The sequence below is a fragment of the Micropterus salmoides genome, unplaced genomic scaffold (assembly GCF_014851395.1).
Source record: "Micropterus salmoides isolate LMB-PRFRI ecotype aquatic unplaced genomic scaffold, ASM1485139v1 Ms_hic_scaffold_1, whole genome shotgun sequence".
NCBI classification, from domain to species: Eukaryota; Metazoa; Chordata; class Actinopteri; order Centrarchiformes; family Centrarchidae; genus Micropterus; species Micropterus salmoides.
In genome coordinates this window covers 6844709-6870952 of record NW_024040040.1, presented here as the reverse complement: position 1 = coordinate 6870952, position 26244 = coordinate 6844709, and the positions used below count along the sequence as shown (strand labels likewise).

Sequence of the window (26244 nt, the reverse complement as noted above, 5' to 3'; positions counted from 1 at the left end):
CACAGTGGCAGAAATGGGCTTCCATACTTTACTGTGCACATTGATCTAATGCGGAACTACCACCAAATATTTTTGCTCAATCTCAAAGAATGCTACTTCTACTAAGTGTAATAAAATGTCAATGACTTTAAACGTTCATAAAATATAAACGTGGTATAATTTATCACCATCTATGAACCCCGCACATAACATTATACCGTTTTTAATCTGTACATGGTGGTCCAGAAAACCGGAAGCGCATATCTGCTGCTCTCCAGTTTACGTCATCTCCTTTATCCTCTGCGCCATGCAAACAAATGTAGCCGAGAGGTTGATGTATGGCTAATATTTGGGAATATCGTGCTGTTTTGGTTTAAGACAGTACCGACAGCCAAATGCCCACCTTCACTCACAATTAACCGAGAGGAGATAATAACGGAATATCGTGTGTTTTGCCTGTTTGGCAGCATAATTTCAGAGCCCCGGTTAGCAGTACTTGCTAGCCAGCTTAGTGCAGCTTGTAACGTTAAGCTAATACACTCGATCAGCTTAGTATCTTTAACTTCTGTCGGCTGTTTGGAGGAAAACCTCGCTGTTCAACAACACATTGTCATGAAATAACGTCCTCGGCTTTATCGGTACGTATGGGAGTGAATAAATCCTTGTGAACCCTCTAATGTTACGTTAATTAAACCTGTAACAGCTAACGTTAGAAACGGTTGGTAACGTTAACTCAGGCGTTAGAAAGTATTTTATCAAGTCTATGATTCATGTGTATGGATGTCTGCTTTGCTGAAATGGGTTTCTTCCTGTGTTCCCAGAAGACAGACTAGAAAACGTCGAGATGCAACAGGCAGAAAATGGCAGTGAAGAGGAGGCTACGGTTGATGTCCAGTTTACCGATTTACCGAACGCCCTGATCGCCTGCAAAGTACCGGAGGATTTGTTTAATGACGGCAGTGTGAAGGTAAGGACAACAAGCTGTGCAGCAGTGCTCATGTCTGCGAGGTGGGCCCTTTACACACGTTGGCATTTTAGTCAGGGGCCTACCTTTTGGTCTGTTGGATGTATGCTGACATTGTAAATGTGTCAAATATAAAAAATAATGTCCTGTAATGTGGCTGGAAAAGAAAATGAGCAAGAAACGCTGAATCACTTGATTTTTGAATGGAGTTTGGTTCTAAACAAGTAGAAACAAGTCACACATTTCACCACTAGATGGAGTTACTTGTTAAAGATACTAAGATGGTTGTGACTGTTTGTTTTGTTTGTTTTTTTTTAAATTGAAAACATGACATCTAAACAAAAGAAGGCAAGATATCTGTGATGGTTCTCAGTCATCCAGGTCAGAGTTATCCATAGGAAATTAAAATCAAGTTCAACTGGACTTGGTTGAAGATACTCTTAGATACAGTCTACTTCAGTTCTGACTGACTGGTAGGGGAAAAAGCAGGCCAAAATTGAAAGTTTACTTTTGACCTCAGATGAGTACGCCAAAAACATCCAGGAGCGTTAACGAATCGGTCAGTCAAACGGAAGAAGTCTCTGGGATGAGGGACGAAATCTCTTTGAGTATTTTCAACCAAGTCCAGTTAATTCTAACCTTTGTTGGAAAAAAGAGACGCCTTTACAAGTCTTATACATAACAACATCCTCTGCCTCAGGTTTAGCAAAAATAACACAAATCCAAATGACAACAAGTATTACAAATATAAAAATAAATAAGTAGGCAAATAAGTAAATAAGCAGGGTCAATAGATCATGTCAAATTAACTTAAATTTGTCTAATAACGAAACCAACTTAGAAGTTTTATCTTTAACAAGTTTCAGTGACTTATTCAAGAGTTTAGGTCTAGTCTTAAAGTATTTACAAGGGCTGGGCGAAATGGCCAAAAATGTTGTTATAAAACATTCCACATCATTTGATATTGATAGTTAATACGATGAATGTCAAATTATTTCTTTCAAATTAAAGGCAGATTTTTGCTCCTCAGTGAAAGTTGAAGAAACCAGCTGGTTAACGGTGGTTTTAAACTTTTCTTCAAGGTCAGAACAAACACTTGATGCCAAACAGTGGATCACTTCACAAATCTGAGATTCAAAACAATTGATAAAATCTTTTTACATGATTACATTACACAAAATCTGTTTTCAGTCAACAAAATAAATATCTTAATAGAAAAATTAAGTGCTAATTCTTTCACGATTCAAATGAATTAACTACAAACATTTGTGATACTGTCCATGACTGTCTTCACTGTCATGGATGACGACACCATCTCCTTGGATTGCAGCCAAATCCGCACATCACACCACCAAGACCGCACTAAATCTGTTGTGACTAAGTTGACGACAAACACACTCATACCCCGGTTCCTCAGTCATTCTGAGTTACTTAATAGCTAAACTCTCATCAGTTTAATTTTATCCTAGTGGATAAGGCACAAGAATGACATCAGCCACAGAGATGCATCATGGGTAAGTTTCCAGAAATATTCATGTACTAGGTGTAAGGTACATGTATGGATCTCTTTCAGGGTTTTACTTTTATTCCTGTGGGGGGGGGGGGGGGGGTGATTAATGTTAGCAGAAGCAGGATGAAGAAATATTTCTTAGTCTTGATGACCAGGGAGTCATGCTGTAGATTTTGTTATAAAAAACAATGGGTATTTGAAGCCTTTGTTAAATTTATTTCAGCATCTTTTAGGCATGAATTTCACTACTGTAGCCAGGATGATGTTGACAATAAGGAACACATACTTTCTAATTTTCTTACTTATTCAGATTCCTGCTCCTGGTTGTTTATATATTGATTAGATCCTTCCCGCTTTCATTCAAAACAAAGCATACAAAGGGCACATTAGTGTCAACACTGCAATTCAGTCCCTGATTGCAATTTAAGTGCAAGATATGACTCACTGGAATGGGACAATAGAGCTATACAACACAGCTATAGCAAGCCTTTATAGATGCAGATATAGTTATCCCATGACTGCGCCGGTGTTTACAGTAATCACTAGACATTTTAAATGTACCACCACTTTGTTACTGTGTTTTACAGACTTGGTAAAATTCTAAAAACGTGTCAGCAGGAGGATTGCAATCTCCTCTTTGCCGGTTCACAGCAGAAGCCACAGCAGCAGACGTCTCCTCATTAGTTGTGATTTTGCCGGGGACACTGTTGACCAGTTGGGCTGTTCAGACAGGAGGCACGGCTGGCGATCCGTGGCGATGGAGTCGGCGTCTGTTCTTTTTCCCTGTGTGCCGCGATCGTAATCTGGCAAGAAAACACAGTGATTATCTTTTATAAACGCTGTAAATTGACACATTTATCTTCTCTGTGGTCTGGCCCCAAGCTATGTGGCGGAAATGTTGACTCCCATATGAGCCAGTTTGCACCTTAAAGTATCAGATCCTCAGGTGGGGGCCCTCCTGGCTGTTGTTCTGCCATCAGGGCCCCGTGGCTTTGGATAAACCTGCCTGAAAAGTTAAGGCTTGCAAGTTTACTGACTTGTTTTAAATGACTTCTTAAAAGCCCTTTCTATAGACTTTCATAAATATATGACTTATAAACTTTCATTTATAAAATTAGTTTTTACTTTATTGACATGTTTTGTTTTTTTAATTGTTGTTTTTATCTCTACAATTGTTAATTGTTACCATGCCTTGCTGTTTTGCTTTCTGTTGTTGTGTTGTCGTGCTTTTGCTTCGCTTTCTGTCAAAGTGTTTTTAAAGGTGCTCAAAAAATATAGTTACATATCTGCATATTACAGCCTGAGACCATTGCAGCTAAATGTCAGTAACCCAAATCGCCTGCATATTTGCTGTCTTGAAAACACACCGTTCCTCCTGCGAATGAATGACTTGAATCACAGTGAGTGCTTTTCGCAGACAGGTCTGTTGTCGGATTGTTTGTGTGAAGCGGAACAAGGAGGGGCTGAGCGAATCACTGAAATAAGATTTTACCCATTTTAAAACGTAAAAAATGGTTAAGTGGCGGGCCTACACAAATAAGTTGTTGTATAGGGGGAAAAAAAGCTCAACATGTGATTAGACCAGAGCAGGGGAGCACATTTGCTTGTTGACCGGTGCAGAGAAGTAGACATAGACTGAACTGCCAGGCTTCTGCTCAGGCCAGAATTGGCTCTTCGCCTCCTGTGTGTCCCCAACATTAGTCTTGTTCAGCACTAATTGCACTCTCTTGTGGGAACTGCTTCTTATTTCATTAAGTTTTAAGCCTCAATAACTTCGTTAATGGAAAAAATGGAAGAGTAGCGAGGAGGGTTTTAAATCCTGGGTTTGAATCCTCTCATCGGCAAAATGGGTGGAGGAAAATATACTACTTGGGTGTTAAGTTGGTCTATGTGTGTCTGTATGTTTAAAATATAATGGAAAACTGGTAACACTTTACTTTAAAGTCCCCCATATCAGCCAAGATGGTTCAGAACAAACTGTCATGTAGTTGTAAACAGAGATGTGTTTATTAATATTTTGTCAGCAGCTGAAGCCGTAAGACAGAAGAAAACGGGGAGAAGATGAGCAGCGTTTGTTTGGGTTTGTCTAGCTGGCAATTTAGTTATATCAGGAGCCTTTTGTTGAAACATGATCAACATTTCATAAAGCTGACGCGCTCGCCAGTGTCACTTTCCGGGAACCAACCAATCACAGCCTGGATGGTGCGAGACATTAAAAAAATGTGCTAGCGAAATATGGAAATGTTGAACTTATTGTTCTCCATAAAGAACAACGGTTTAATGAATGAAAACAACTAATATATTAAATTGTTGTGAATTTAGTAATATTATAATTAATATATTAATACTATACTAACAGTATACTCTTAAATTCACATTAAACTTTTTATTTAATGTTATAATATTGTACTAATACACTCATTTGTACTAGTTCCTCCCCCAGGTTGTGAATGGAGTCCAGTATGTGCTGCTTTTAGCCGCCGCCTCCTCCTCCTGAGAGCAACACGCTCCCCTTGTTCTGTTTTCCTGAAGTTGTTGTTCTAAATATTGTTTGTTGTTTACATAAAGTGTGGCGTGGGTTGTGTGGGTGCTGCTGGCGTGTGGCGACATTCTACATGCTGTGCAACAATCACAGCATAGTTCTCCGTCTTTAAAAACAGCTGCTCCCAACAGATCAATGTTTTAAAAATATGTTTTAATGTTTTGAAAAGCTTTGTCATTATTTTAAGGCACGTGCCAAGTGTCCAGATACCAGGGTCATCACTTTCGTAGTCCGTTACTGGTTTTCATCTATTAATTGCACAGGAGAGGGAGCACTCCCTTTAAATAAACTCTGTTACCATTTTTATATTTTTCACTGTACACCTTGGGGAAAATGGTAAGCGCTCTGTACACAAGGGTAATTTACACACAGGACTGTGACATGAGCTAGCGTTTGGTGCCGTGCTATAGGGCTCTGCTGACGTTGATGGAAAAGGAAAAGCAACAGAAGGGCATGAAAAAATGACTTGTGGTGTTGTTTTTTCCCTCCTTCCCTTTCTTCCGTGATCCTGCTGCTTTTCCACCGGGCATCTGCAAGGATTTCATGGTCAGCTGATATCTCGTCTGGCAGAAAATTCCACTGAGGGTGTGTGAATGTTTGATAAATTCTCAGAAGACTCGGTTGCTTTGCTTTATTTTGTTAAGAACTGAGGGTACTTCAGTGGACAGAGCTTCTGTAATGTAAAACCGAGGGTATCATTTACACACAGTGTCTGCCCCAGAAAATACAGTAAGAGGCTCATTGTTTCATCAGGACCTATAGGATAGGTTTATTCATGCATTTAGTAATCTGTATTAAGGGCTGTGCTGGTATCACATTTTCATTCTACCATTATGATGAACAAAATATTACTGTAAGTGCTATTATCCCAATGCTCTTAAAGCTTTCCTGATATACTAGACTACTGTATAAGACCTAACAAACACTGAACAGTGAGCACTTAATGCCGGTTTGTAATTCAAAAGCATTTACATAAAACGCAATGAAAACCAGCAGAAACAAAAGCAGCTCGGCTGTTTTAAAGTTGACTGGGAAACACATTGAATTCAGAAGGGTTTTAATTGTTGATCGGGTAGTGTTGGTGGCCAGAGAGGCCAGTTTATCATCTGGCAGGTAAATCAGCCAGATCATCAGTGGCCTGACATTATTGCAGATTTATTTGTATCAGCGCGTCGAAAAGCTGAGAAGCAACAAGAAATGTCAGTGCAGAAATGATCATGTAGGTCATCATAAACATTTTTATGTGTTTTAGAGCTGAGTTGATTAATCTAGTAGTCGATTCACAGAGAATTAAATCATTAACTCTTCTGATAATTGAATCGTTTTCCTACAAAATAAAAGCTGAACGATCTATACAGCTTCTCAACTGTGAAGCTTTTCTACGTATCTGTGTTTTATATCTCTCTGAACTGATTGTGACATTTGAAGTTGTCACCTTGACTTTAGGCAAAAAAATGGCATTTTATAGCATATAACCGGTAAAGCAGCCCGTCTTCACCAGAAAAACACAGCCGTATAGGTTGATAATTACAGTTTATTACGACCCATATATACATGGGTCATAATAAACGTTCGCATAAAGGGGCGTGTTCGGCTGAGTTTTTTCGCAAAGGCGCATGCTCCGTATTTCTCCAGAAGAATGCACGCTGGTAGTGTCAGAAAATTATGAATGTAAAGACAAGTTAACGGCTAAATCTGATATCGTAGCAAACGACAAAGCCAGGGAGGCTTGTTGGCATCGCATGGAGTAAATTTGTAGCCTACTTATCTGCTCAGTGTTCTGATTGTAGATCAAATCTCTATTATGTATTTTATGGGCTCTTCTTTTATGTGTAATATGATTAAGATGTAAAGGTACAGGAGGTAAGGTAGGAGATTTTTTTCACGGTTATTACCCCTAACCCTGGCTCCCTATTTTTTAGACATGTAAAATAGTCAATCTAAATATGTGAAAACACAGGAGAATTCAATTATAGCCTACAGATGGGCTCCATCTAAGAAACTAACTATCCCGTTAATTAATTAAGATTCATCACAGAGGCTGCAGGGCTCGCTGTCTGAACGTGATGCTGTTGTGTTCAGAACTTCATTGCAGCCGCAGTGGAACAAATCGGGATGAAATCTAAACATATTTTATCTAGTGGTGTGTATTAATATCCAACTTCTCACCATTAACGCTGAGTACAGATGTGGTGTGTAGTCCACATGCAGGGTAACCTCGAGTTAACCACGAACAAAACCTGCTCAGAGCAGTTTAGAGATTGCCATGGCAACAGACCTCGGTTAACACCTATCCACCTTTCGTAGTACGGGTTAACCGGGAAGTTACACCCAATGTCACAAAGTTACTCCTGAAATTACCTGGATATGCCAGTTACCCCGTAGTACAGGCCAATCATCTTGGGCTTTGGGAAACACTGGTCGCCTTTTTTCACCATTTTATAGACCGAACAACTAATGGATTAATGGATGGGTAAAACCCCAGGGCAGTCCCTTGTAAAACAAAGTAAATGTTGAGTTACTACTTTAACCCAAACCACAATCTTTTTCCTAAAACTTACCAAATAGTTTTTGTTGCGTAAACCTAACCCCACTACGAACCTTTTTTTACGTTTTCCACATGTTAAACGTCACATCAAATGACTTATGTAACATACTGAAGGTCAGGGAAGCAGGAAACGCTCATGACGTTTTGGAAAAAGGTGTTCTATGTTGTTTTGGGACACTTGACAATCGACCTATTTTGTTGTTTAGGTATGAGGACATTTCTTCAGACAGGTCACTTTACAGGAATGAAGCAGAATATATTTTCCAGTGTGTTGTGTTAAACTGACCTCAGCCCAACTGGAGCACTAAACTGCATTAATAAACCAGCATGGAAGAACAGATTTGGGTCAGGCAAAACTCTGATGTAGGTCTGGAAAGACTCATGAGCTTCTCCAGCAGGACACACCCAGTGGTAGCTGCAGATGAGATCAGGTTTAAGGTAAAGACAAATGCAAATCTTGGTCCCATTGTTTTTCCAATGCAAAAATAATTCAGATTGTAAATGTGTGATCACAGTTTCCAGCACAGTGATTAGCAATACTTGTTGTAGAGGATTAGCAGGTTAGAAATGAACCCGCATCTGACAAACAAGTTTTAGGTCAAATGGAAAATCTGAGCACTTCCAGTGATTCATGCACCGAGTAGCTCCCTGGAAGAATGAGAGGTTTACTGTTGTTATTCTGAAATTGTCCCTAAGTTCAGTGGTAGGCGGACAGAGCTGGAAAAGGGACAGATGTGTCATCGTGCTCCAGGCCCTCTTTTCCTGTTCAGATGTGGAATTATATTAAAGCTTTGAGGAAACTGCCTGTCGTTGGAATCTGGCTTCCGTCTGTCTGAAAGTGGATTTTGTGGCAGAACGGATCACAGAGTTGTTCAGAACCGGGGTTTAAAAATAAGGATGTGTCACTGGAATTTTACTTGAAGGATGTGGAATCCACCTAAAAGTACAAGTCTGTCTCTGTGTTTAAAGAAACTGAAACGGATGGTGCTGATGATTTGGTTTCATTCAGTCATTTGCTGATGGTGTGGGAAACTGTTAGAGCCCCTCAACATATCAGCTGGTAAAGATGAAATCTTCACTTATCACAAGTGTTGGGCAAGTTACTCAGGAATAGTAATAAATTACTTTTTACTTATTACTCCTTATAAAGAGAACTACAAAACAATAATTAGCCCAAGTCAACAACCAGCCAAACAGAAAACACTGCAGCCTCTCAAACCAGGTGATGCTATACAGAGGAGGCTGTGCTTTAATAAATTAGATGTAGAATTGTTTGCGGTTGAAAGCTTTCTGCTGGTCATACAAAGTTTACAACGGACTAAAAGGCTTTTAGCATTTTTGACTGTGACACAATAATGGCAGTACTTTCAGACGTCCATTCTTTCTTTTAGCTTTTTGGCTTGCAGCCGACGTGAAAAACATAAGGTCTGACTCCTCGACTTGAACTGCCGCTGACCTGCCATGTAATCAATTGTGCATACATGTAAATCTAAATGCTCCTTTCTAGTCTTTTCGACCACTCAAAGCGCTTTTACACTACATCTGCATTCACCATTCACACAATTTCATTCACTGGCGGAACAGCCACCAGGGGCAATTCGGGGTTCAGTATCTTGCCCAAGGACACTTCGACATGCGGCCTGGAGGAGGCGGGGATTGAACCACCGACCTTCCAGGCAACCCGCTCTAACTCCTCAGCCACAGCCGCCCCTCAAGGACAACAAAACAAATCACGTTCTGGTAACACAGTAAAGTGGTGTCACTTGGATTAGCAACTGTTATATTGCTGTTTTGGAAGTAGCAACCCCTACACTACTAGTTACTGGGAAAAGTAATAATATTACATTAACAAGTTACTGCCGAACACAGCTTATCACAAATATCAGCGTTGTCAGATACAGGGCTACTAAGGAATTTCTTCAAATTTGGCACAACGGTCCACTTGGACTTAAGGATGAACTGATTTAGAATTTTGTGGACAAAGTTCAAGGTCACTGTGGCCTCAAAATGACCTTGACAAGCACGTTTTTTTTTTTGGCCCTAACTCAAGAACTGGTCCAGTTATTATGATTTCCTGGTATTGGTATGCGCTTTCTGTGCTCTTCTTCTTCTATCCCCTTACAGTTATCTTCTATTGATTGCACTTTTTTTGTTAACTCTTTCTTCTTTCCCTAGGTATTTACCCCATTGATGCGACATGCGCTGTTAGCCCTGACTAGTATTTGTTGCTGCTCTTACTAGAATGTATTGTCAGTTTGTTGATGCTTGTATGTTGTTCGTAAAATGTAAGTTGCTTTGGATAAAAGCGCCTGCCAAATGAGTAAATGTAATATAATGGCCTCAGATAGCCAGTATGGGTAATCCTCCATCCAGTACACTAGCTGTGTTCCCAATAATCAGCCTTCAAAGATCAGTTGTTAGTTGAACTGTGTAACTTTCACCTCAACATTGGAAAGAAGAGCATGAGGCAATAAAAATGTAGCAGCTGGCTAGTAACATAGTGCCGTGTCCAGTATGTATCAGGCAGTCAGGATTTGTTCTTGTGTGTGTTGTGTGCACACCTGTCTGTCTGTGTGTGTGTTGCCTGTATATCAGTCTAGTGAGGGAATGGAAAAAATGGGAAGATGAAACAAAAACATAGGCATGGAAAAAATGCAAGGCTGAGCGTGCACACTCACTCTCTCACACACAGTGGCCACAGCAGGGTGAGGTCTGGAGATGATTAGCACCTACACACATACTCACACGGTAATGTTTAACATCAACAAACAACACTTACATGACAGCATCGGCTTCACCGACATTACACCACTTTATTTTCCCCACACATTTTCCATCCAGTAAACACACACACACACACACGAGGCAGTGCTTTTAGTCATGTCACCATGCATTAACACCTGCATGCAGTGAGCCGCAGAAGTCGTGTACAGTATGTTGACATGTTGGTCTAATAGTTTGATGTCCAGCCAGATGTCTCTGCTAGTCTGCAGCGGGAACAGACTCATTGTCCACAGGGATGTAGCAGCAAGCGAGTGACTTCCTGCAGGTGTAAATTTGAGTGTACCTGTGTTTTAGCAGGGATTCAGTCCGAAAACATTCCCTGTGTTAGAAAACATAAGGGGTTGCGTTGGTGAGGGTGTGGTTCTACTTCTCAGTTGTTGTTGTTTTGGAGCCCAAAACTCATGATATCTTGTAGTGGGCAAACAATTTACAGGCACATATCAAATCAAGTTTAATATTTACTTTCTGTCGCTGTTTATTGCTGGTAATGTAGGTTACAGATTACAAATTACCCTATTTAAAATGTAGTAGTAGTATGTAGTATGGTGATTGTTTAAACCTGGGTTTTTTGTATTTAATGGATAGAAGCAGAATAGCAGAAGAAAGTTAAATGCCCACTAAGTTCTGCTGAGTGAGGGAGGATCGGATAGGGGTGTGATAGCGGCGGCAAGTCTGTCTGTGCGTGTGTGAGAGAGAGAAGAAAGAGCTCCGTTTATTTATTCTCATAGCTAGGCTAACTGAGTGATTATTACCAAATCTTTGTTTTTAACTTTGTTATAGCCCGGCTAGCAGACCCGAGTGCAGGACTAAGAAAGGGAGAAATATTTATTGCGGGGTTAAAAGGATGGTAGGCCTATATTGAGAATCCGGGAATAGTTTAGCCGGGCGGGGGTCCAGGCGGAGAGCACACGGGATGAGCGGTGTTTCCGGTAGCGGAACTAAATCTAACGCGTTATCATGCAAAATTCACTTTTAATTTTAATATAGCGACAAAATGCTCTTCTTCTACAATCGGCCTAATATAATTAGGCTTATTTAAATGCGTTCATTGTGTTGCTGTTTGTTTCCAGCCCACGGTTTGATACCGATTCCTTTTAAAATGTAGGAAATTTGACTGTTTTGATCTGTAATGAAATTAAGCAATTGTTAAATCAATTAACACCATAACTTCCACCCTAGTGCTGTCATCATTCAGTTTAAAGTGCTCCCACACAGCTGAGGACTTCATTTTGTTTTCCCTTTGATGTGAACTGGAGTGTTAGCTCACTGCTGTCAGCGTAGGTCAGGCGCGTGGAAAAAAACCCCTCAATAATCGAATCTCATAATCGAAAATCTAATGTGTGACAAACGGCCGAATATTCGGGTCCAGCCCTACTTATTACATTTAATTACTTTTCTAAATTTCTAATGAATGTTTTCTACTGTTAACCGTTTTCAAGACAGCTTGAGAGGCAGTTTAACTGGCAGACGGGCGGCGCTGCAAACATGACAATCAAAAGCATCAGAACAGCATCAAACTTTACTAAACGACTGTGGCTAGAAATGACAAAGGAAGACGTTGTGCACAGGAAAAACATGCAGAGCAATGAAATAAATAGTATTCAACACATAGCCGAGCTTTTTACAGAAAATATTCAGATGTAACTTCAAATGTAATCATTAAAATTTCCATAAATAACTGTAATTTAAAGATTCAGTGTGTAAGTTGTAGTGACATCTAGCAGTGAGGGTTGCAAATTGCACCCGCCCTCCCCTATCCAAGTGAACAGTATAGCTACGGTGCCTGAAACAGGACAAAGATGCCATCTATGAGATAAAAGAGAAGAAATGAGGTTACTTTTAGATATATTAAGAAATTATATAAATTATGTAAAACCATATGTTTTTGGGGTTTTTTGAATATTATTGTTTTTCATTAATAAACAACAGCCACATGAAGAAATGAAGTGCACCATGATGTCTCATACTCCTGTAATACAGTATTTTACATCTTGGGAGGGTTGGCTATTCTGGAGTAACATAGATGAAAATGAAGAAATTTTCAAAAACTATCACATCTAGTGCATCCAGTATGACCACTGACAGATAGCAGGACAATATAAGCCTCACTGTTTCTGCACCACAGTCCATTATAAACCACATAAAAGTGGAGTGAAGTTTACAAAGCTTGGTGAGGATCAACGCTCCTCTCACTTTGCTTAATTAGATAAGCATGCAAATTTTTTTAAAGTTTTTGAAATGCAACAGAAACACAAAGTAGTACTGACAGCCATCATTTCAGATTGTGGTAAAACGGTGCAACGGTTTAATGGGCATTTAGCATGTGAAAGCACAAACTACATATCTGTGTGCACAGTCGGATGCAATATCCAATAAAGTTTTTTCAATGCAAATTCGGAAAATATTTATTATTGGTCACTTGATAGGTACACGGTCTTGTTATGTATCACCATTACCAAATACATGTTTTCCAGCAGGGCAGTAAAATGTGAAGTTTAGCTGCTGATCCGAGCTTCCCATTACTTCCCAGTAATATTATTAGTCTCATTATCAATAATATTCATCAGCTGTTTGTCTCAGGAAGGTAACGGCACATTTCTGTCCACGTAACAAAGCCATAACAGAGACTGGAGAAGAACTACATGAATCCAACTACATATTTTTTCTACCAGCGCAGTCAAAGTTTAGCGGGCTGGTCTGAGCTCCGATGCTGGAAGCTGCCGTTTATTGCCAATTAGCGATCAGCTGATTCTCACGAACTTAACAGACAAAGCCAAAAAAAGAGAGAGAGAGTAACTACATAAAAATAATCCAACTAACATAACGCCACAAGCCAAAGCACAGCGCTGGAGAATAAACCAATCCAACTAACAAAAAATGTTTTTCTACCAGTCAGTAAAAGTTTAGCTGGCTGATGCTTCCATGCTCTAAGCTAACGTTATGGTTTTATTGCCAATTATCGTTACTGATCAGCTGATTGTCTCGCTAACGTAGAATAAGTAGGCGCCATGAAATTAATCCATATTTCACACCACTGACAGGGGAGACATGTCATGTCTGTCAGACATGACAACAAAATACAGCGACCTCCACAGCAGGGGGTTCCCGCGATTATGTAGATATAAATGGCTCATTTTAAGGTAATAAAAACATAATGGTTCATTATGTAAGGTCTTTATACACCACTGAAAACATAGTTATGGATCTTTATATTGCATTTTTGTCAATAGAGCATCAGAAATATTACACACCGGACCTTTAATTACACATTTATTCTCAGTAACTGTAACGGATTTATATTTTTATTACATCTAACAAGTTACTCCCCAACACTGCTGATACTTAATATTGGTCCACGAAACAAGCATAACAGCTTTTAGTTCAGTTCAACAAGCAGACTAATGTGCTGCTTCATTGGCGTCTGAAAATAAAAGCTGGATTTGAGCTCTTCTACGTTTTAAATGCAGCACTTGGCAGAGGGTTAAATGCAACAAAACAGGCCTGTTTGTCTTTGTCTCAATTGTGTCGACTGCTTCTTCCCAACCAAGAAGTGTTTAAGGACTTGCACACACGCAGGTGCAAATGTTGGTGAATTGGCTTCCCAGTCTGGTCTTGTTTTTCCAACGGCCGGCAGTGCACACTTCAAGCTCTCTGCTATTTATACCTCATAAAAGCATGTTATCAAACTGCATACTTTCCATGAGCGCCACGTCTCTCCCACCTCTTGCTTTTTATCCCTTCATCTTTCCATCCTGCATTCTTCACCAGTCATGTCTCTCTTTCTCTTTCCACTCTTTTTTTTTTTTTTTTTTTTCCTATCCCTGCCTATCTCCTATCTTCCCTTCTTTGTCTGTCAGCTGTCTCTCTCTGTCTCCCTTTGTCTGCCCCTCTCTCTCTCGGCTTCATCCATATTTATTAAGACTGACATGTTTTCCACGTCTTGCTCCATGCCCTCAGGAGTCAGGTGATAGTCTTTAAGTCTGTGTGTGGAATCAAGAGGTGAAGGGTTCATTGTCACATATTTTCCTTTCAGCAAAGGATTTTTGTTTGAGTTCAAATGCAACAGAAAGCAGATTAATGCGTCAGTTTGCTCAGCGGTTATGTCATTATTTTCCAGTATCTCTCACTCTCTCTGCACACTCTGCCCTTGTTTCTGTCTGATTAGTCAGCATTGGCTAGTATCAGTCAGTAGAGGGATAGGTAGAAAAAAAAAAATAAAGAAAGGCTGCCCCTCCCTCTTCCACAGCCGATTGGCTTGCAGTGAATGAACGAATGAATGAGACCAGGATGGGGAGGGGGGATTGTGGGTAATGCGTCATCGGCTGGCAGAGGCTCATTTAAGCGGCTGTGAAGCAGTAGGGGAGAGAGAGAGAGAGAGAGAGAGAGTGTGAGCTTAGAAGAGGCTGAATGACTTTCAGCTCTCCACACCCAAATCTCTGGAAAATTCCTTCAGTATGCAGGCTGCTGCAGAGCTGGCTCGCTGAGACCGACTGAGGCAGGAAGGAAAAGGCAAAAGATTTACGGAGGAGATTGCTGAAGCAGCAGAAGGTGGGGGGAAAAAAGCCAAACCTTAAATGTTGGCGGCAGGAGATGCAGACTAGATAACCTTGGAATGTGGGTTAGGAGGCTATGCGACTGAGTAAACTTGAATGTAGCGTAGAGTGTATCTGACATCGTGGACTAAAGAAGAAGAACTACTGCGTTACCGCGGCAGACGAAGATCCGCCTTAAAAAACCTGACCTGTTTCCTGTTAAGGAGCATCTATTACTTCCTTCCCGTCTGTCACCCTGGGGAAGGCAACGCTCCTCCGATCTCCCCGATTTCCCCCTTCCTCTTCATCATCATCGTCATCCTCACCGCCGTTGAAGACTGTTTCGGCATCCCGTTGCGCCCCGACTTCAGGTATCAAGTGGAAAAGGTTTCGGCTCTCGGGATTGCCCATTATGCACATCAAGACCACCAAGTGTAACCGCTTCTGCCTGGTCGCCTCTGTGACCAGTCAAGTGTTCAACCGTCCAGAGGCACAGGTAAGAGAGCGGTCTGATCCCAGGTTCCTTTTTAAAATGCATTTAAAGAAACGCAGCACTTTGGTTCTATCTGTACACTTCTTATTTTGAAGATTGCTACAAATAGTGAGATTTTAGATCACAACTATTATAACAGAAAACCTGCACCATAAACTGGAGGCATAGTGTTGAAAACATGTGGGCAGGGGGAGGGCTTAACGAAAAGCCGTATGATCCAGGGGCTTAGCGGTAGAGCAGGTCGTCCAGTAACAGTCAGTGGTTCAATCCCCAGCTACTCCAGTCTGCATGTCGAAGGGCTCCTGAAGGCTGTGCCGCATGATTAGTACCAGTTGGCACCTTCACTCTGCATGTAAATGTAAAATGTAGCTAACCTCAGAGCTTTCAAACTAATCTTTATTGACGACTGTCAGAAGGCAGAACAGTTGTGGCTTGACCATTGGACTGTACAGTGTGAGCTTGCACATCATGAGCTTTGGCTTTACATTGCACACCATATACTCGGACAGTGTGAGCTGGAATTAAACAACATTATTTCTAAAATCTTAGTGTATGCCCAGCTTAAAAGTCAGAATATCTAGGCCTCTGAAACCTTTCCACCTTAAGTCTCTTGTGAGCCCCCAGGTTTTATGGAAGTGCAATATTAAATCACTGGAAAAACCTTTTGTAACAAACTTTTAATCAGTGCGCTTGACCTGAACCCCATAGAGAATCTACGGTGTAATGTCAAGTGGAACATAAGAGACACCAGACCAACAATACAGACGAGCTGAAGCCGCTATCGAAGCAACCTGGGCTTCTATAACTCCTCGGCAGTGCCACAGGCTGATTGTCTCCATGCCACGCTGCAGTGATGCAGTAATTCATGCAAAAGGAGCCTCAACCGAGTAATGGGTGCATAAATTAACATTCATAAGTTTGACATTTCTATATTATGCACTCTTCATTATATTGTAATATTTTGAGATATGGATTTTTGATGTCCATGCAAATAAGCAATAACCATCAAGATTAAAACTCAAACAGCCCTGAAAATATATTTCACTTTATGTGTAATGAAATATTCACATTTTGATTTAAATTACAGGGTAAAAAATAACTTTTCCACAATATTCTAAATTTCTGAGATATGAGGCCAAAAATGACCAAAGAAGAGGGAATGACCTGTAAACAGTTATTCACCATTTAGGCCTGTTGGAGTAAATGTTTGTGAATTTTACATGCCTTCTCTTGCGGAATGAAGAAATGCACACAGATCTGTCTACGCCTCTATTTGCACCCGTTTGTATGCATTCATGTCTTTGGATTGATTTAATGTGCAATCACGCCACCTTCGTGTTGCGTCTGAGTCCATCTTTAGCTGACTGATGTGCATTGTTGGCTTAGCTCGCTAGTTTAAGAAATGGGAAAGACTGTGGTTAGAAAGCATATTTTGACACTTGATGGAGCTAGGCAAGCAGATTCCCCTCCATTTCCTATTTCTGCGTTAACGTGGGTTAAACACGATTTTAGGCACGATTTAGCATTTACAGAGAAATAAACAGGAAACAGGTCAGGTTTTTTAAGGTGGATCTTCTTTGAAAACTTACTGCAGCGGGCTGGGTTCGAATCCGACCGGTATTGTTTGAATTACTTAGAGAAGCAACGTAGTCTTTTTGCGTCATAACAGCTAAGTGAAGAGAACCCAGCAGTTAGCAGAGGTGGGGAGTCTCTTTCTTTGTCTGGGCTGTGCAGACATGCTCATTACTCCTGCACTGTTTGATGCGGTCTGTACTCACAGACCTAACAAGCCTCAGATTAAGAAGATGGATGGTTTCTACAGGGGCAACTGTTTCATTAAACATAATGTGTGTGGTTGACTAGCTGCTGCTTAAAGGTGTGGGTGTAATTTAAGTAGCATGCGTAATGTCAGAGTCCGTCTCTCTATATTAATGGACCTCTGTCAGCCATCGCCGTTTGTGTGTACGTCCTCTTGGAAATGGTAGCCAAGGTCAGCCATCCAGTCTATTTTTCTTTCTTAATTAGCTTCTGTAACAATAATTGGTCGTCTACAATCGAGGCCATAGCTCTCCCTCTCTGACGCAAGACACACACACACACACAAGCTGCAGGCTGAGCTAAGAGAAGGGGCTGGCTATTTTTATCGGTTTTATTCAAGTCTCATAACGGTACTCAAGGCTGCCTCCGGCTCAGCGTTTGGTATTTTTAGATAAGAAGGGAAAAAAAGAGCTGAAGGGAACAGCTTGAGAGGATGGTGCTGAAGCTGGTTTCATTTTCCTGATTTCATCATTTCAGTCTCCTCCCGCTGTTCTCACCCCCTCTCTCCTTCTATCTTTCCAGGCCAGTTTTGAGGCCTTGTTCCGTTCCTTCGACCCGGAGGTGCAGTTCCAGTACTTCAAGTCTTTCCGGCGGGTCAGGATCAGTTTCAGCGATGCTCTGGCTGCAGCTGAGGCGAGACTCCGACTCCACAAGACCGACTTGAACGGCAAAGAGATGAGACTGTACTTTGCCCAGGTAATGTCTTTTTGCCACTCGCTGCATTGATCGAGAAAAGAGTCCAGTCAGACATTTTAATCTCCGTCTTGCCTTTGCTAGCTTTGGTAGAAAGAACTATAGATCAGTAAGGGGTCTTTGCAGTTTACTCACATCGCCATCCACATTTCCAAGGTCTCACCTCAGTGCTTAAATAGAAAAATGAAATGCATAATCACACAAGATCAAATGAAATGAACCTTTATTACAATTATTGAACATGCCCTTTCCTAATACAGTGGAGGCCCTACCACGTTTCAGCCTAGCTTCTTTTAACAAACTCTGCTACCAATTCTAGATAACTAGCAGTTGTTGAGCCTGTGAAGAGAGACAGGGGACCTGTAATTTTGCAGAAAGGAGAGGAAGGTCCTTCTCGTTTTGCTCTATCACCAAGACTCACATCTATCCTTTTGCCTGCAGTCTGTCCACATAGGGAGTCCTCGGCTAGAGCCCCCAAAGCCAGAGAAGCAGTTCCTGATCTCGCCCCCGGCCTCCCCTCCAATCGGCTGGGAACCGTCTCCGGACGCCATGCCAGTCGTGAACTACGACCTGCTGTGCGCCATCTCAAAGCTGGGACCAGGTATGTTAGAGATGGTACCGCATCTGTCTCTGTGCAGGTCTGATGGAGTATCGTAAAGTGCACAGCCTGTGAATCATGGTTAGAGCCCAAATCGAAGCCAAGACTCTCCAATAGAGCAAGATTAACGGATGATGTATTTCAGCTTTATCCCCATGTTTTTTTAATCACAGGAGAATTGTGAGCACAAGCGACGACTTAATCCCTTTACCTCTGTGTGTGTGGTTGCTAGATGTAGCTAACACTGGCATGGCACTGTTTATACCTGGCTTTATCAATGCTGTATTGAGCAAAAGGGTCAAACATTATTAAGTGTAGATGGGACCTAAAAGTTGGAGGTACTAGCTACTGCTAGAAATGGTCATGTAACTGAGTCAAACAATTCTTAGAAAAGTAGGACTTTGAGCATCTGAAAGTTCTGCGTTGTGACTGTACTTGATGTTTGATTCCCAGGGGACAAGTATGAGCTCCACACCGCCACGCCCACCACCCCCAGCGTGGTCGTCCACGTCTGCGAGGACGAGCGTGGCGACAGCTCGGCCCCCGACGACAGCGACCAAGACGACAAACCCCGCACCCCGCGGCCAAAAATCATCCAGACGCGACGTCCCGACTACGTGCCCGGAGTCGAGCAGTGAGCGACGAAAAGAGGGGGGGGATCACAGTGTGACGGCTGTAACATTTCATCCTGAAGTGATTTTTGAAGAGCTGAACACGCTCTCTGAGTTTTGAAGGAGGTTTGGACTTTGGGAAGGTGCCTGAGGGTGCTGCGACGCCCTGCAGGCGAGCATTTCATAAGACAGAGAGAGAAAACATAGTGTCGAATGCTGCATTCATGTTCCGTGGGAAAGACGGGAGATATCAACTTCCTAGTGGAAAATACTGTTCAGTTTAGCCATAAGATGCTATGCACTGTTTGTGAATTTGAGGTTTGGAGATGGAACAGAAGGAAAATATTAACTTTGAAGCGTAGGAAATAATGTATACTGATTTAACTATAGTTCTTAAGGACAATGGCAGGAGGGGACTTTTGGTTTGATATTTTGCACAAAAAAAAAAGAAAAACTGAAACATACCGTGACTAAGGTTGTGTGGTTTTGAGATGAAGCTGGTCAGGTGCAAAGTCATGTGGATGTTTCCCACATGACATGAATGCAGCATCACTCTGACAGGTCATGTTTGCGTTTTCCTCATGTAGAGCTGCATGTAGGACTGAAGAGGGAAACGACTTTTTGAATGATTTGATTTGAAACATAACTTGGCGACTGTTGATTTATTTTTTTTTGTTTGTTTGTTTTGCTCGGGTGCTACGTGTGTATGTCGGTCAGCTGTAGAGTTTACTCGCCGCTGGCTTGTGCTTTTTTCACATCTCCTTCGGCTGCGTGGTCATTGCCGAAGAGCTCATGTCTTCACCGCTGTTTGATGTCACAGCTGTTTTGTAGTGGACGTGTAGTCAAGTCAAAGCTCGCCTTAATCACATTTCACAGGCCAGCCCCTTGGTCGTGTACTGATTACATTGAAACAGTGGATGAAAATGGAGTTTGGAACCACAGTGTTGTTCCTGTAATGACTTGTATTGTTTTGGTACTCTGCCTGTCCGTCTGTGTTTTGGTTGTACTGTAGCAAAGAGCTGTTGCTGTTTGACATTTAATAGTGCTAAATGACTGTGGCTTTACAAGGCTTTTTATTTTTGAACGGAGAACAAGCCCAGCCCTACACCAACCATGCTATCAACTAAACAGGGCTGACCTCTTTTTAGTTCATTCTTGGGCTAAAAAGAAAACTGTGGTAAACTACACCTGCAGCGCTGTTGTTCAACCTGTGACTCAGGGCCCGGTGCGCTTGCTGGCCTCTTCTGGCGGGTCCCCATTTGATAAGAGTGCTTGTATGTTTTAAGGAGGTTAGTGTATTGCCCGTAGTTCATGTCTTGTTGCATTCCCACAGGCTGTTTGCTCGTATAAGTATGTTGTTGTTACACACCTACTTTTTAATTTAAGATTTGTGAAACTGTTACAGATTTAAAAGCACACCTCTGAAGGTTTCTTCAGGAAACCCAGTGCTAACAGGTGTGTGTGTGTGTCTGGTGATGATTAAACTAGCTTTTCTGGACTTTTCTGTCTGGTGCTTTTATTAGTTTCAAGCTAAATTCTAGCAAAATCTGACACACTTGACACTTGAGTCACCTCAACAAGAATGCGAGTGTAAAATGGAAAAACTCAAACATTCAGTTTGACGTTTTCCTTGACAGAAATCTGTTTCTTTGCTTCAGTGAATAAAATGAAGGGGGGAAAAAAAAACAAGGCTGGATTCCCAACCAGGAAAGCGAGCAACTCTCCCGCGAGGCCCTAGACACACAGGGGCCCCAAAGTCTTTGGTAATGTAAAGAAAATGTAATGTTAATAACTTGTAGAGTTTGGCACATTTTTTGAAGAGGCTCTGATATTTCCTGCTAGTTAAGCAAATGATGAAACTGTCAGCAGGGTTTTAAAAATGGCAGAAACACAACGGTCGGAAAGCTCACGTAGTTTCATGTGCTAAATGAAAGGGAACCTGGAGCCCAACTGTCTGATCACAAAGAAAGCCCTGATGGTCTCTACATCTTCATCCACACACTTTGCTTGTGTATTAAAATGCCTCTTTTCTTTTCCTCTGACCTACATTCTCTGTTGTCTTGAAGAAGCTGTATTTTGCGGGGGGGGGGTACAACATGTACTAACAAGTATTTTTTTGGTAGATACAGCGTCTTAAAACGTATTAACAGATCCGGTAGAATTCAAGAAAGGTGATTTATTACATTATTTCTAGTTACTGTCGGTTACTACAGGCTCCTGTTTTAGTTGTAAAGCTTGCCTTCATTCAGGGTGATGAGAGAACAGTAGCTTGTGGAAGCAGCACTGTGAAGCACATGACGCACTGCCGGCAAGTCAGATGGCTCATCTGTTCCACTTTAGAGGATTGGAGGTTGTGTAAGCCTGTCAGTTTAGCTACTTTATTACTACTGCTGGTATTTTGAGTTCATTTATCCTGATAAAAAGTCATTAACATTTTTGAGTTACCATTAAATAAAGATTTTACCATCTAAGTTCATGTGTCTCTGTGATTTATTCAAATAAATCTGATGTAATATCTCTGGATAAACAAGTGCACCTTGTGTCTTTTTATATATTCATTTACAAATAAAATGTTCAGCCCATGTTTTCCCTCAGCAGCAGATGTAGTTTGTCCAATAATCATGAAACCCAACATGCAGCTGAAAGTTCAAAAAGAAATCTGGTAAGTGAACTTTGCGTAAATAATTTTTTCCAATATCAAGAACGAACATTTAAATATAAAATATATATGATATAAATTTTTGCATCTCACACACATTGGCACGAAAAGAACAATGAATAACTAATCTAGCTCATCTGTTCTATGCAATTTGACCAATCTTTTTTTAATGTTTCTTCGCAGCGCTTGACCAGATGATTGGGCAGTATTCCAGGTATGACAGAACAAGAACATTCATGACTGAAGGTGGAACACATGCAGAACACTTGCCCTTTCCCGTCATAGAAACAATTTGATCTGTCTGGCCAGACCAAGACAGTAAATGATCTAATGTTTGGTGACCCTGATGTCCCATCTAATGACAAGTTGAGCACAGTGGTGTTAGCAGGAGCATTTCTACTACCAAATACCATACATTTTATTTTGTTATTGTACAGTACCAATTCATTCATTTTCACCCATTTACATACAGGATCCAACTCAGTGGGGAATGTTTTATTGAGACTGACCTAAATTGAGTTCAAGCTGCAGAACAGCATTAAAAAAACATGTTGTATCAGAGCTGTAAGCAGGCTGTGCTCAGACATCCTGCTCTTTTTCCGGACTCCCCCTGCACTGAACAAGCAGCAGCGCCCTCTGCTGTCTGGAGAGAGGGGTTCCCATCAGAGTGTTAGTCAGACTTTAAAACACAGAATGTACAATACATAATTCATACTATATTTGCATCAAAGTAAAAAAAACAAGGTGAATTATACAGAGATTCATGAAATCAATCCCCTTTATTTCTCAAATAAGTGACTTAAACATCCCTAAAAACCAAAGTAACAAACCCACACTAAATATCCATAGTTTCACCAGATAAAGTTCGTCTGTCTGGCCAACGCAACCCCAATGTTAATATACTGCTCATTGAGTGTTCTAGTCCATGAAGAAATGTCCACTTTCAGTCGACATCTTTTAGATTCCCTGGGTTACAGCAGTCCATTAATAGCTTCTTTACTTTATCCCTTAAAAAGCTTGAGGGCCGAGCAGTTTAAGGTCCTTATTACCAAACCACACACACTAAACTTCCTGCTGTACATGTTCTTATGGATCTTATGCTGTGAAATCAGGTGGAAGGCCAAACGCCCCTTTGTTCAAACACTCACTTAACATCTTCCCTCTAAACCTAATGTTTTTGGCTTAAAGACGATTACAAATTTTATCCAAAATGTCTCTAAATTTATTAAAGCATGCTGTTTCCACTAAAATCAACTTCTTGCAACTGTTCTTGCAACATCTACTGTATGTCTTGGCTGCTGATCCTGCATTTAGCTTTTGCTATGCCGCATTGTCTGGCCCAGTGCCCTGGACTCCAGACTTGACAACTGAGATCTGGGCACACCCAAAGGATGTGCCCGAGCTGACTCCAAAAAACCGAACAGAACAGGTGTAGAGGCACTCATTCACGAGGATACTCAAACTATTCTGAATCTGCTCCTACGTGTTTATGATGGTATGAACATAAGCTACATTACCATTAACAAAAAGGCCCTTTCTGTCATCACCGTTGTGGACATCTGTGTGCATTTATTTCCATAGAGACATAGGTATATAAACGATCAGGCCAAGAGATCTGATTACAGTGATACAATTTCCCACATGAATGATAAAGACTGCTGATAACTAACCACTGTACTTTAGTGCAGGCTTGAGTTACTTGTGACTAGTTATTTTGCTGTTATTGTGATTGTTTTACAAAATGTGACTCAGAATTTGGATGAGATTAGGCGTGTTCAGGATGCTATGGTCGCAAGCATTTCATCACCGTATTTAACGTCGTGTTTGTAAATATTCTGAGAAAGAGGAATATAAAGATGCACCTAAAACCAGCCACTCTCCAGGTTGGGGTGTGGCCACTTGGCAGTCCTTCTCGCAGGAGCTAGGCAATGCTGTCATGTAGACCTTAAACGACACCGGGTCCACTTCCACGCGTACTAGCTACAACCAGATGAAAATTGTTCTCTGAATGGTGTTGCAGTAAGAAGCAAGACCCAAGCTCATGCTACATCCAGGGAGATTGACACTTCCTTCCTTCTTACACTCAGGAGAGCATCTCGCACTATCAAGGTGTATGCTGTTGGCATTTCATGGTTCACTGAGGCACTGGTGGAGTGATGATTCCTTTTCAAACCTAGATTTAAAACGCATGCTTTAGCTACAGTTATGCTTCTCTGAAGAGCTACGTCTCTGTGAACCTTCGCAGAAGTGTTATGGACAAGCACAACCCCCGGGTGTGAAAAGTGAAGTCAATGCTGAAGTGCCTTAAATCATGTTCAGTAAACATTTTCCTACTGAGTTTATGGTCTCAATCATTAGTTTCCAGTCTTCTTCAACACAGCATGATGTTCATTTAATAAATATGGTCCCATTTAGAAAAAAAAAAACAATATGGTTTAGGGCGTAGCAATCTAGCCAAACAACAATATGTACAGAAGAGGATTTGGGCCACATGTGATAAATTTATTTGAGTTTTGCCTTTAAACGGAGAACCCAAATACATTTTTCACATGTGGCCCTCATCCTCTTCCATAAGCTGTTTAAATACATAACTATAATATTAAGAGTTCAGACAGTAACGCCACTGGACACAAATGCATGGTGCAAGTTTGTGTGCCGTTTTCCCCATGGAGCTTGAACGCATCAGCTGTCACTCTTCCTGTGGATTCACATGTGGTGGAACTCCACTTACAGGCAGCACGGGCCTCGTGCCATCTAATGTTTCAGAAAACTGATCTGATCTATGTGACACACAACCTCTTTCACTCCTGTACTGCATATATAAATATATACACATGTATATAAATCTTGCTCACGTCTGAGGCATTAACAGAATGTCAATATCTCACTGATAGATCCTTTCCTTGAAATACCCGTTTAAGTTTCTTTCGGTGGTTTATAGTGACTTCATTAAGACGTCATCTTGACTAGAAAGAAACAGAAGTTCCTATTAATCCCTATTAGTCTTAATGAGGGTTAATTCTTCCATTCATTTGTGAGATTATTTTCCATTATATTATTTTCCATCCTTTTATGTTTAGTGTATGGAGGTCAAATTGCAGCACTGTAAACCGCATTTCTCCAAAACTGCAATACAGATGCTTCCTGTGAACTTCAAATTCCCCAGTATGGACAAGTGCGAATTCTGCCACGTGCCTCTTGGTGTCCGGTTCCCAAGTCCAGGTTGCCAACTAAGCACAATGTGGAGGTCTTGTGTGGCCTTATTTACTCTGAGTTTGGCAGTGCAGGAAATCAGGTGTATGTTAAATGGAACTTTATATAAACAACAGGTTTATGTATCTATTTTCACGTTGCCAGTGTCACACACCTACTAACAAACAGGACAGGGGCACTTGAGGGCACTGGGGCCAAACACTTAAACGCCAGTTTAACCAAGTAGCGTTGTAAAAGAAATATGAGCTTAATAGCATTTTTTTTTGTAGTCCACAATGAATTAAATGAATAAATCAATGTGTGCTACTCTTCTGCCCATCTGCCAGGTATTAATATCTACCTGCTAACATGTCTTTGACCGATTTGCCATGTTATTTCAACATTTCCCACAGCACTTGAAGGCAGCATGTGGTGCAGTTGAGATTTAAATGCTGCCTTGTAATGAGAGAGGTGACAGGACAGGAGGCACCTGCGGTTATTTAAAACACACAGAGCTGTGGGACCATCAGAGCTGCAATCATCCCGCCTCAGAGGATTATTTAATCTCGTCAACATTCGGTAAGAACAGTACGCCGAACTTCATTCAAAAATCCAACAGATTAATGTTTACAGTTAGAGAGAGGCCTGCTAATCTGTCATCACTAAGATATGAAACAGTTGGAAGTGGTTTATATCTGCTGCACTTCCGACTTTGGTTACTTTTATGAAAGAGTTACAATAGAAATTCAAATAAATTTGCATAGGATTATTTTTCCATGCCGAAGAGCCACTTTTCAAAGTTATGAACTTTTTAAAAGTGAGTCTAAATTGCCAAAAGAAATCCATTAGTATTACTAATGTTTAGTGCTAAAATATTTAATGTTCCTTTAACTATGACGAGATGGTGCAAATAAAAAGATGTTGGTTTGTTTTACTTTCCTGGATTCTGTTTTTGATAAAGAGTTAAAAGCAGTCTGATCCTGAATGGGGCTGCAGTGTAGGAGGAGGAGGAGGGACAAGGTGTTTCTTTGTGTGTTTTGGGGATGTTGCTGTGTCTTCAGAGTGGAGGGGTGTGCAATGGTGAGTATAAATTCTGCAATTCTGAAATGGGCTTTTATGACATAACTTCAAATAAAAATAGACACATGAAGTCTGTTTATTCATGATGTCCCTTTTAAAGGCAGTGGTGTAATCATCTTCCCTCTCACCTTTCAGCCAATCACATGCTGCCACACACCTCTTAAAGCCTGATTTATACAAATCTATGCCATAGCCTGATGCACACCTACCCAAAAATGTAACTTACATCACAGCGATGCGG

At 41.0% G+C, this 26244-nt stretch overlaps 1 protein-coding gene across 2 annotated transcripts; it reads left to right on the top strand.

Annotated features, from left to right (window-relative positions):
* Positions 1–261: 261 nt before the first annotated feature.
* rcan1b (regulator of calcineurin 1b) lies at positions 262–21543 on the top strand. Of its 2 annotated transcripts, XM_038715739.1 has the most exons (5): positions 262–617; positions 801–946; positions 17693–17866; positions 18305–18464; positions 18915–21543. In XM_038715739.1, the coding sequence occupies exons 2-5, from the start codon at positions 824–826 to the stop codon at positions 19097–19099; spliced, it is 642 nt and encodes a 213-aa protein (XP_038571667.1). In that variant the 5' UTR covers positions 262–617; positions 801–823; the 3' UTR covers positions 19100–21543. The 2 variants fall into 2 exon arrangements, with proteins under 2 accessions (XP_038571667.1, XP_038571678.1); XM_038715750.1 differs by lacking the exons at positions 262–617; positions 801–946 and adding an exon at positions 14700–15355.
* The last annotated feature ends 4701 nt before the right edge of the window (positions 21544–26244 follow it).